The sequence below is a fragment of the Pholcus phalangioides genome, unplaced genomic scaffold (genome assembly GCF_987345545.1).
Source record: "Pholcus phalangioides strain wild (caught in Gottingen) unplaced genomic scaffold, Ppha-v1.0 ptg000022l_1, whole genome shotgun sequence".
In the NCBI taxonomy this organism is placed as follows: domain Eukaryota; kingdom Metazoa; phylum Arthropoda; class Arachnida; order Araneae; family Pholcidae; genus Pholcus; species Pholcus phalangioides.
In genome coordinates, this window is record NW_028301615.1 from 38092720 (window position 1) to 38104642 (window position 11923).

The window sequence follows — 11923 nt, forward strand, 5'->3', positions numbered from 1 at the left end:
CAAAGGAGATTAGTTACACATGACTTCCCCTTCCTGAACCCATGCTGATTATCCGACAATACATTATTCTCGTCTATCCACTTCACAAACTGCCTTTTGATGATAACTTCCAAAATTTTCGAGAGGGAGCTCGTCAAACTCACTGGACGATAATTGGACACAGCTTCTCTACTACCCTTTTTAAACATCGGAACAACATTAGCAAGTTTGAATCCATGGCCCCCACAAGGGGGAGGCTGACAGGGCCCGGAATGATTCTCGCCATTTTTTTTTTCACGGCATAAATTCACTATAAAAGGACCCATGAAAAGTCTGGTCTGGAAGCCCGCCAAAGGTCCCATCCTAGGGCCCTGCTCCAGGATGCAGGATGTGGGGTCCTATCCTGCTATGTGGGGGCTTGAATCTCTTGGGACGATACCCTCAGCATCACTACTCCTGTAAATCTGTGCGAGTGGCCCCAACAATTCATTAGCACATTCCTTAAAGACCCTGGGATAGATATCATCTGGTCCTGGTGCTTTGCTTGCACATGCATTTTGTAGAACATTTAGGACCTCCACGTCTTCTACTTGAATATCGTTGAGGGTGTTATTACCCCATGCAACACCCGTATATCGAATATCATTATCTCTATTAAAAACCGACGCGAAAAAGTCATTGAAAGCATTACACATGCTCTCTAACCTAGAGCCCCCTATCGAGATGGGGCCAACCGTCCCCTCACATCCATTATTGACGTACCGAAAAAATTATTTTGGGTCAGAGCCAATGTTATCTGCCAACCTAGATTCAACTTCCTTTTTACAATCCCTTATCACTTTCCCTTCTATATTGAAATTATAGCGTGAAAAAACAAAAATGATGAGAATTCCCCAGGGCTGAAGCCCTGTCAGTCCCGTTCTTGGAAGGGGGGGGGGATGGCATAGTTATTCCATTTTAGTGAATCCTCTTCTATAGTTTCTTTAAGGGCCTACTGTCAGCTCAAGTCGTGAAAACCCACTATCAGTGGTTTTTACAACATGTAATCTCGAGATTACATCAACACTTTTTCTTATATCCTTTCTCATATTAATGTTACTTAAATGGGAAGGGCATGGCCGTCTTAAGAGCATATGGCCCCTGGGCCAAGTTGATTTTTCTGAGACTCTACCTGGTATAAATTCTAGAAAATTTCACCCAGATTTCCTTTTTGTGAGACCCCTTTTCCCTTGAGCCCTCGGGCCGAGCCCGGGTGGGCCCATGCGTTAAGACGGCACTGGGGGAAGGGGGAATTACGAAAAAGACATTCCATGCATTTTGTTTGAAATCTAATTTTTTCGGTCACTCTTTTCGCAAATCTCTTCGGGGCCTCCTTCTCAGCAGCCGTGGCCCGGTTGAGAACCACTAGGCTCGATTGCAGTGAAGCTGTAGTTCATATATTCTTTCCTAGATAGCAGCACAAGTTCAAATGTTTTGGGCTACTTTTTTTGCTTACTTTTGAGGATACAATAAAATAATAATTTACAATACAGGGCTTTTGGCTACTAACTTTTTGAGGATGACTTTGGCTGAGAAGTTTTTTTTAAGAATCTGGCAACACACTTGAAACGGACGCGTCGGTCACAGCCAAAGCGTATCAATAATTTCGTCTTTAATACGCTTTGGTCACAGCCGTCCGTATTTTGCATCCATAACAAAGTCACATGATGGAATGGGGAACCATCTCTGTTGATGCTTCGTGGTGAACTGGTACATGTGACGATGTGTCGCTCGTTGATTTATTACATTTGTTGGTTCGCCTTGACGTTTTTACTGGAGAGTCCTGGCCTAGGAGGATCTCATATTGCCGACGAGGCCAAAGACTGCACCGATCTCCGTGATGCTTTCTCCTCCGTTTTCAACGATTTCTCTTCGTGCTCGTTGCGGTACTCGTACCCTATCGAGATTTGTCTTCGCTGCGACTTCCACTCGCTCAATGACACCTACAGCTCGTTGAAGGTAAAGCTTTAACCCTCACAGTGGCACAATCCCGAGATATCTCGTCTAACTTTATCTGCCCGATATATCTCGGGTTCTTAATTTCCAATGTGGCAGTTATAGTGCGGATCAATAACATTTTAAAAACCCACTTAAAGGGTTAAGTGGTTTAGCAGTTAACTAAATTTTAAGTTACCTAGAGTTTTAAGCCGGGTTTTCCTTTTTTATGGTGCTGCAACGTGAAAATGCTGATTGGACAAAAAACCTGAATTTCACGTTTATAACCAATCAGCGTTTTCACGCTGCACACAGCTCAGTTCTACTGGAAACCGTCTTATGAGCAGCACCTGCCCCAAGCCTCGAGTCCCTACCTGGCAAATTTTCAAAAAATTCAACTACTCATTTTTCTGAGGGCGCCTCCAGGTGGGATGCTGTTTAGACCCCTTCAGAAAGTCGCCAACTGCGGCTTCTCAGAAACGTTCATGTTCCCTCATTTTCAGAGATTTTTGAATTCAAGTATTGTGCTTAGAAACATGGAACTTTTTTTTTGCCTCAGGAGAGACGAAGCAACAACTTTCTAATATGGTTTTCGAGCACAGGGTGTCTGTAGAAAAAAATAATTTTTATTTAAATAACTATGCAACCCTTTGCAAAATGAATGATTTATCTGAGGTCTACACATTGTTTGGACACTTTATCTAATTGGTAGTATGTCTCTAGGATCAAAGGTTTGTCAGTAGTTTGCGGTGCATGCTGTTAGTTATGCATCCTGTATATGGGGTGCCCATCAACTTCCCCTTCCCATGAAGGCTTTCTTTATGTCAGCGACTCTGTTATGCAGGACGTATTTCGGTGGGGTAAGAACACAAGTAATCTCACAGAAGTTTTGAGTGAGTAACCTTCGAAAGGCATTTTAAATAAACAGAAATTGGATTGGAGCAGCATCTGAATGTATTTTTGAAATTTCTTTAAGATTAATTTTTCATGGCCTTAGGAGGGGGCGCATGCCCTCCATGCCTCCTTCTGCATCCATGAACCATGAACTTGGAAGTTCTTAGCAACCCATCAATTGCAATTCTTTTTATACAAAAAAATTGAAACACTTTTAAATGACACATAAAATTTTGACTGGTTCACGCATTTTGACTCTACAATGGGGAGCTCTCACCAGAACCTTGTGGTCAGAAATCACACAAGTGAGTCGTTGAAGGGGTGACGTTTATGTTTTGTTGTCCGGAGAGTTTGCCTTTGTATTTGCTGAGGCAGAGTGGTCTTTGGATGCGAATTAGGGCACCATCTGTTGCAAAGTGTTGAAAATTCTGTCTCGACTGAGGTTAATAAAGCCTGTCCAAGCTGACGAAATAGGTGGCATGTTCCTTCCATCATTAACGAGAAAATCCTGGCAAATACTGATGAAGTATCTCTCGAGAAAATTCAGTTCAGGATTATTGTATGTAAGTCTAATTTAGTTAAGAATGGATGAGATCATGAAACTTGAAGAATCGAATGAAAGAACGACAGAATTAGAAAACTTTTCTGAGTCAGCTGGAAGCAAGTTCATGGTGCGTGTCAGGGTCATTTTTTTGACATAACATAAACATCACCCCTTCAAAGACTCACTTTCGTGATTTCTGAGCATAAGGTCCCGATGAAACGCGTCGACCAATTAAAATTTTATTTGTCTTAAAAGTGTGTCAATTTTTTTGTATAAATTAAAACCATGCAAAGTTCTAATTTTTGTGATAATGCAATTCTTTTGTTCAAATGTTTTCTTTTTTTTTTAATCCTCATAATATGTAAAAAGTTATTGAACTTATGAATTGTGTGAATGTGTTTTTAATTTTTCTAAATTCGGCATCATGTATCTTATTTTGATTTGGCTGTGTATGTACAGATTTGTTTTTATTTTTTCACATTTTTGCTACAGAGCTTTGGAAACGGAACGTGCATTAAACAGTTCTTTCAGTCATCGTCTGTGTGCATCATAGATTCATTGTATAATAATGTGGCTAATCTTTGGAAGAAAAGCAGTTGCGAAGGTATGTTTTTAAAATCTTACACAGGTGTTACAACAAGAAATAAATAAAATGCTGGTTGGTTTTTCTAAAATAATTTATCTACTGAAGGGTTCGGTCTAAACCGCTATGATTGTGGGAAATTACTTCAAACTCTATTGTAACAGCTGCTGTTGACATTTCCAGTGTGATCTTAGTTGTTGGGAGGTGACTAAACTGAGGGTAACTACTATTACCTCTTGCCAGTGGGCAAATTTTGATGCACAAAAAATATTCCATCTGGTTCTTGACAGGCGTTCCTTAAAAAAAGTATAAATTCATGCAACACAATATCTTCACCAGTTTGTGGCCTGCATATGATAAGAGAGAGGGAAAGAGAAACAAGATTTAAAAGACTTCTAGATGAACGCTACAACTTTTCATCATTCGCCATGTCTGTCGAACATCACATGATCACAATTAAAAGCTGATAATTTGCTTTTTTTCCACTGTAGGCAAGGCTTTCTTGTTGACTACACTACAACTACTTAATCATGCATGCACCTCACAAAGATTCCCCTGGAGGAATTTCTATCAAATTGGCACATGCTGGAATGTGTGTGTGTTCTGAGTGTATATGTAAAATGGGTTCTCAAACTATACTTCCTGACTTTGTCAGGGACGCAGCGGAGTGGTGATGCTGGCAAAGGTTCTTTGAAGTGACTCTTTCTTACACTCGGCTCTGGGGAGCCGCGCCAGGGTTCAAGCTGGATAAAAAATTCCTTTTGCAAAAATGGGGGGAAAAGCTTTAGCAAAATGCTGCAATGCTAATGTAATGTTTGATGGTTGGACGTCTCGTTGCGTACCCCCTGTACGCATTTTTGCGAAAGTGGCTGCTACTTTTTGCGCATTCTATGATTTTCTTTCGCATTTTGAGAAAAATGTGACTGTAGCTTAAACCCTGAGCTGCACATAAGCTTTAATTAGAGAAAGGGATCCACTGGTGAAAAAGTTTGAGAACCCATGCTGTAGGAAATAACTTTTTTTAATAACCATATCGAGTAATTGTAATTAGCATTTCAAGCATTACATGCTATCAACAAATGCTGTTTTCAATAGGAGTTCTTGTATTGAATTTCTGTATTTGAGGTTTTTTCAGCATCACAGGTGGAACTGGCATGTGTCAAAACAACTGCCAACTCTGTCTATTAATGAAAATATTATGTTTTGTTGTTTTGTTACTTATAGTTTTTCCCCTTCATATGCATATAGCTTGCCGGAGCAATCATAATATCACCAAACACTTCTATGAAGTTTGGAACGAGCTTGATGACTGTTTGAGTTCAATAAGTCAAGTTAGTAGTCACTTTTACGTATAATATAAATCCATATTTCTTACACTTTTTCTGTGTTTATACTTCTAATGGCATTAGTTGAGTTCTCGAGATTCATCCTAATTAATAGTACCTGGACGTTTAAAAAATAAAAGTAGTCAAAATAGGCGTGCAAAAAAAACACTGAAAATGCTTAAAATAGGCACTAAAAAGGTGTGTATAGTTAATGGGGGAAAAACTATAATATATTTTGAGTTTGAAATGCTAAGAAATAAACTGCACCTACTCCGCCTACTGTCTCAATAATAATTAATGATGACTGCATTATTGACCAAGTTACAGTACACTCACGATAATTTGAGGTGAATGAGACGGAGGCTACCTTGGATTATCAAAAAGCTTTAATTATGTGAAAAATAATGAAAAATACTTTAAATGTTGGTTTCACAAAAAAAGACAAGCAAAAGCAGTATTAGTATACTTACTGTATTTTTATTCTTGAATAAGATGCCATATGATGTGTTTAAAAAAATGAAGAATATAAAAAAGGCGTGTAAATGAGAGAGTGATTGAGAAAGAGTTCTTTTCAAAACCTTTCAAACTGAAATTACTGTACAACACATACATACTACACGGTATTCCTGAAAAAAAAAGTTGGGTTCTTGGAGGGGAAAAATAGAGTGAAAGAGGGTCTAAGGAAGGAAATTTGAAAATTTTCAGTGCCTCAGATTATCCAGGAAACTCAAACTTTTGGGGCTTGGATTTTCGAGAGACTACTGTAAATTGATAGTTACTAAGCTAAAAAATTAACGTTTCTGATCGTTCAAGTCCGGAATGATGTATTCGAATGCTAAATATGTAATTAGCTAAGGCTGACATTGAAGAATAATAATTTTATCAGAACTATAATGTTTTCATGTAGAATTATTAAAAAAAACATTTTTATAATAAGCGCATGTTTCACAGAATTTTCAAATGTTAAGTCTGTATCAAATTGTAAGAAGATCTGTCTGATTTTGAAGATGATTTTTGCCTCATTTAAAATAACTTGTCATGGCTGAATGAATGAGCATCAGAACTTTTCCACTAGACTTATCCTGTTGCTGAGTTTTATCCAGTCAGCTTTGTGGCAGAGTCCGGAACACAACTTGCCATTGCTGTTTTCAGCAAATTCATGGTTTAAAAAAATCAAAATAATATCTATCTACAATGCTGTGTAATGCGTGAGCAAGACATGTTATGTAAAGCATGAGGAGAAACAAAACTTCCAATTCATTCCCAAGTTTTCTTATACATAGTGCAGCAACTGTCTGTGACAAAAAAAATTCGTGTGTAACACCATCTGGCGAAAGCAAAGTTCATGCATTAGTAAATAATTGTAATTCTGTTTGTGTTATAATTAGTACTCTCTTACAATACTTTTCAATATGATTTCAACGGTTTGTTGATTGCTGGGATGAATGAATATGTGTAGCAGAGAAAGAAAATCTTTGTCATTTCACATTTCTGTTTTGGGCACTTACACTTTTTTTGCCTTTAAATGTACTGAGGGGAGATTTTCTGTTGAGAATTAGTACTAAAAGTTGAAGATTTTAAAAAGAATTCTTTTGAGAGAAATTCTCAATGCTAAAAATATCTAAGGTCTACAGAATATGGCCTCTAAAAGTCATGGATAAACATAAAACAATGGTGAAATAAGCATTTATTACAGGAAAATTTAAAAAAAAAACATTTTTACAAAAAGTTTGAAAAATAGGCAAGAAAAGGCATTTATCACATTTTGCCGGAACTTTAGTGCACTACTAATTAGAGCCATGTCCAACTTGTACTTTCAGAGTAATCCACCAGATCAGAGAACATTTAATTGCAGCAACTGTAGCGATCTATATAAGAACTTGACTCAGATTTTCAATGATTTGGCCAAGAAGAACTCACAAATTTGTCTGGATATAACAGATGCTGTAAGTTTTTTTGCTTTTTATTTCTATTATTATTGTTATTGTATTGCATTTATGACTGATCATAAAAACCGAATTTTTTGATTGTCATAATTTTAGCATTTGTACAATTCAAAATACTTACTGCTTGTGAAAACTCATTCTAAAATGACAGAGTACCCAACTACTTGGAAAGACAGGAAAATGAAAAATGTGTGTGTGAAGTACGAAAGACGAGATACCAAGCAGAGATGAAGTTCGGAAAGAAAATTCACGTGCCTGTGGGGAAATGTGAGTTTTCTTTCTGAACTTCATCTCCATATTTGCTTGGTATCCGTCTTTCGTACTTTGTATGAACAGTGGAGAGAGACATCACATTTCTCTCTAAAAGAAAAATAGTTGAGAGAAAAATTAGAATTCAATATATATTTGAAAGTCAAAGATTGTGAGCTGGCCACTTCATGAAGTGGCTTTGGCAATAACATATATACACTCTTTTGTTTGCTTTCTAAAATCATACCTTGTCTTATATGTCAGATTGTCCTAAATGTGAATAAATGCTGCATGTTTATCTTCTCTTCTTTTTATAGATGAATATGACAGTTCGTAAATGGAACAGCTTAGAGTGTAGCACTGAGTTTAGGAAATATATTGGTACAGCAAATATCATCACAACAGTTTTTATTGCTGTGTTACCTTTTGCCTTTTACACTGGAGTGAAGTTGTTTTCTTCAATAGAGAATGTTAAACTCTTTTATCGTAAGTATCTTTCTTTCAAAAATCCTCTCACGTTTTATCCACTAAATAAAATTAGGATTCCAAAAAAAAGCTTGAAGATCTTTTTAATATCGTGCAAGAATAAGCAAGGGCATATCACGAATTCGTGCAATTGCCATTGCACTCTGATGCAGCTTTCATCAGAGAGATCTGTTGACATTCGCGGTAGAGTCCCTAACGAAAATTCCCAATCAGGACACCTTAAGGTTTAATCAAAATCATGAATAAAGGAGTGAATGAGAAATGACTGGGTTCACAATGAAATCAGGTTTCATGCCAGTTATATTGTTGAATCACCTTTATTGATAACTATTTTTCAATTGTAACCAAGGCCTGTATGTTTCCGATCTTAAAATAAAAAAACGCTACAAAATAACCATAAAAAATAGCTTAAAACTCAGAAAAAATGCTCTGAAAATTTGAAAAAAAAGCCTTAAAAATAAATGTTATTAAATAGCAAATGAAGTGTAATGGCAGGACACTTTATTGATTTGAAAACATTTCATGGGCCATTTAATTACGTGATCTGGAACAGCACTGCTGTCACTTGAGATCTGTAAATATGCCACGTGTCTCTCAGGTGATGTAGAACTGCACTGGACACTAAAGTGCTCTGGAACTATGCCGGGAGGATTTGTATTTATGTCTCAGGTTGCTTAAGTGATCTTAAAATGTGCTGTGGGTCACTTAAAAAGTGATCTTTTAATACCCAGCAATGCATCATTAAGAAAAATTGTTTGTTTTTCATGAATATCCAATGCATTATATTTATAATTTTTTAATCTTTCTTTTGTTCTGAAAAAAGGGAAAAGAAATTAAAACGTGGAATAATACCCTTGAAATACCAAAAAATGTCCTAAAACTTGGAAAAATGCCTTTTAAGTAATAAAGTGCAGAAAAATGCAAAAACTGCAAATCCCATCAGCATTTTGAGCCCTGATTATAACTAATCAAAAAGAGGCAATGAAACTATAAAACTCTCTGCTTATCATATGAAGTACAATTGACTAGATACCAAGCGAAGGTGAATATCGGGAGGAAAAGTCACATTCCTCTGTGGATAACCAAACACCCAACCTCTCAATGTCTAGACAATGCTCTATCTAATATTGAGCTACAGAGAACAGACAGTAGTCCCCCCCCCCCCACCAGGACAATATGTTCTTAAAGCTGAACAGGACTACACACAGTAGACAGCCTCCTAACTCAGCAACAGCTCGTAAAAGCATTAGTCCCCAGATAGCATGGTAAAATGAGACAACCTCTCTGAAATTTTACAAAGTATGTAGTTTTGTTTTACCTTGCCATCTGGGGGCTAATGCCGTTACGAGCTATTGTTGCTGAGTTAGGAGGCTGTATACTGCACAGTCTCATTGAGCTTTAAGAAGAACATATTGTCCCAAGTGAGAAAATGTCTGTTCTCTGTAGCTTAATGGCAGAGCACTCGCTCAGACAGTAAGAGGTTGGGACAAGGCCGTAATGGGAGGGGGGCAGATGATCCATCGCCCCCAAAAAGTTAAAAAATTACTGATTTTTATAGAGTAAAATGGATTATTGTAAGATTATTGTTCTGTCACTTTGGTTCCGCCCCCCCCCCCCTCCAAAACATCAGTTATCCCCGCCCCTGAAAGAAATTTCTGGCTACCGCCCTGGGTTGGTGGTTCGATTACCCACAAAGGAATATGACTTTTTTTCCAAAATTTATCTTTGCTTGGTATCCAGTAAATTGTACTTCATATAATCAAAAGAAGCTTGAAACTGGAGAAACCGTGAGACAAAAGAGGCTTGAGATCACATGTATAAATTTCCAGTGGCCACTGGCTCAGCGTGCTTGTCTTTCATCATTAAAAAAAAGTAGAAGGCAATGTTTGTATCCATTAATTGTTTACTCAATCGTGCCGCTCATGCAATGGCACTGATATAAAGATTAGATAGATTTTCAGTGTGCCACCATATCAGTGACATAAAATTGGAAAATTGTTAAATACACTAAAAAATATATATCCACCGTTTCTGTTGCTCATTAAAAATTTTTTTTCAATTATAGCAAAACGAAGAACATTTTTTCAAGATGTTCAAAGATGACGTTAATTGAAGAAAACACAGGACATTCAAGGAATTGGAGTCCTTGTTATATATCGTTACATATATGTTTGAATTAGCACCTGTGATATTGTAAATTTCATTACTTGTGGAATTCCATGTTCTCTTTTATTTATATTTTAGATGAAGCGTTCAAAAAATGCTTGATATAAAAACATCATAACAGTGATGTTCGCCACATGTGATTTTTTTTCATTTGATCGAATAAATTTCCATTTGTTTTACTCATCTTTTGCCTATGCATACTTTACATAAGATTTCTTTTGTGGCTGTATTTTAGAAGTATGACATCCATATTTATTACAGGCATCTTTCTCTCAGCCACTTCATTGGACATTTTCCCTGTTGTGGCTTTGTAATGCAGTTGAACTCGCGCTTGATATGAATCCCAAAACTGTTTTGTCAGTAACGGCTCTATAAAGAGGTGAACTAGGCCTCGCGGAAGTTTAATTTCAGAAGAAATCTACACTCTAATTTTAAGCTGTGTAACATCTTTCCTTTATACTTTTGGGGATGTCATGATTGGAATTTGCTTCTTTGTGATGCATCATCTCGATGTCCAAAAGCATAGTGTTTTTTGGAACATTTCAAAGGTCAGGTCACTTAATGACACAATACTGAAGGAAGTTTGCTTTCTTGGCTTCCTCTGAAACCCTCTTGCATCTGTTCAAATGACTATATTATTTACATACCAAATTGGTTCTTTACAGAGAAAAGGGCTGATACTCTGATTTTACAGATTGCTGTGTTTTCAAAACCTCAATTATTCATCAGAAGTAAACAAATTTTCAAGACAATCTATTGTGTTGATGAGAGAAAAGATAATTCTATTTTAAATGAAAAAGCACATTATCTGTAGGACACTTTTGTTTTATTATTTCTTGATATTTCGTAATAATGTGACAATATATCTTGAGAAAACTATTCCAAATCTCGTCTCCCTACTTTGCTTCCAGTCACTCAGACATTCTGATGGGTTTTCTTTTGCCTTTCCAGGCAAAAGTTCATCCATCATCAAAATAAGAGCTGTGTTTTTCAACTTTTCGGCGATTTCCCGTACTTTTCTCGAGAGAATATCGTCAGCATAATAATGTGGACCATTATTTTTGGCGGAAAAAATACAAGAGATTTCAATCGTAATCAGTGATTAAAATTTGACCGAGTGGTCATAGTGACGGACTCACATCGCGAGAACCCCTGTTCGAAAGCCACCGTCGCTACAGTGGTTGCCGTCTGAAGTTGATTTTCTGTGGTTCCCAACTTCGAGCGAATGCGAGCCGATTTCCCCGTTCAAAAGTCTCGCCACAGGAAGCAACAAGCCCACATCGGTACAAATCTTCAATCATAATACACTTCTCTCGTAGTTTGAAAAATTGATGGCAGCACTGTAACAAGCATTACACAGAAATAAAAACTTCACGTTAGGTTCATAGCATGGACACTCACATTCCAAAATGCACCAATTCCAGTAGGAAAATGGACAAGTTGTATGTGTGGTTTAGTAGTAGTATCGATTTAAATTTGGCTGATCATGTATTATCTCGAGCAAATTATGGTGGATCCTTATCCGCGGAAAATCGTTAATTGTTGCCAATTACCGCTGTAATACCCAAGGAGGTTGTAATTCATAGCTCCATGGCTGAATTTACCCAAAAAAATTACAATGGCGTGAAATAAAGCACCACTGCAAATCGCAAAAAATTCAAATAAATTCTACCAAATAAAACCCATCAGAAATGATTATCTATATATATTTTCAGGGGCGTATGCAGGGCCGTTGCGAGCTTTCTCGGCCTCCCACCCCTCTTAAAGATGCCAAAAC

The 11923-nt window shown here is 37.1% G+C and overlaps 1 protein-coding gene across 1 annotated transcript; it reads left to right on the forward strand.

Annotated features, from left to right (window-relative positions):
* The first annotated feature begins 1640 nt into the window (after positions 1-1640).
* LOC149070383 (osteopetrosis-associated transmembrane protein 1-like) lies at positions 1641-10329 on the forward strand. The gene is made up of 6 exons (XM_089249891.1): positions 1641-1977; positions 3884-3995; positions 5223-5305; positions 7120-7245; positions 7812-7980; positions 10046-10329. Exons 1-6 carry the CDS (start codon positions 1711-1713, stop codon positions 10081-10083), a joined length of 795 nt encoding a protein of 264 aa, XP_089106017.1. The 5' UTR covers positions 1641-1710; the 3' UTR covers positions 10084-10329.
* The last annotated feature ends 1594 nt before the right edge of the window (positions 10330-11923 follow it).

Bases quoted from the DNA above. Each gene is read 5' to 3' on its own strand.
- LOC149070383 (XM_089249891.1), top strand. From the start codon at position 1,711: ATGCTTCGTGGTGAACTGGTACATGTGACGATGTGTCGCTCGTTGATT. The intron at 1,978-3,883 runs GTAAAGCTTTAA...TTTTTGCTACAG, and splicing joins ACACCTACAGCTCGTTGAAG to AGCTTTGGAAACGGAACGTG. The intron at 5,306-7,119 runs GTTAGTAGTCAC...TTGTACTTTCAG, and splicing joins GTTTGAGTTCAATAAGTCAA to AGTAATCCACCAGATCAGAG.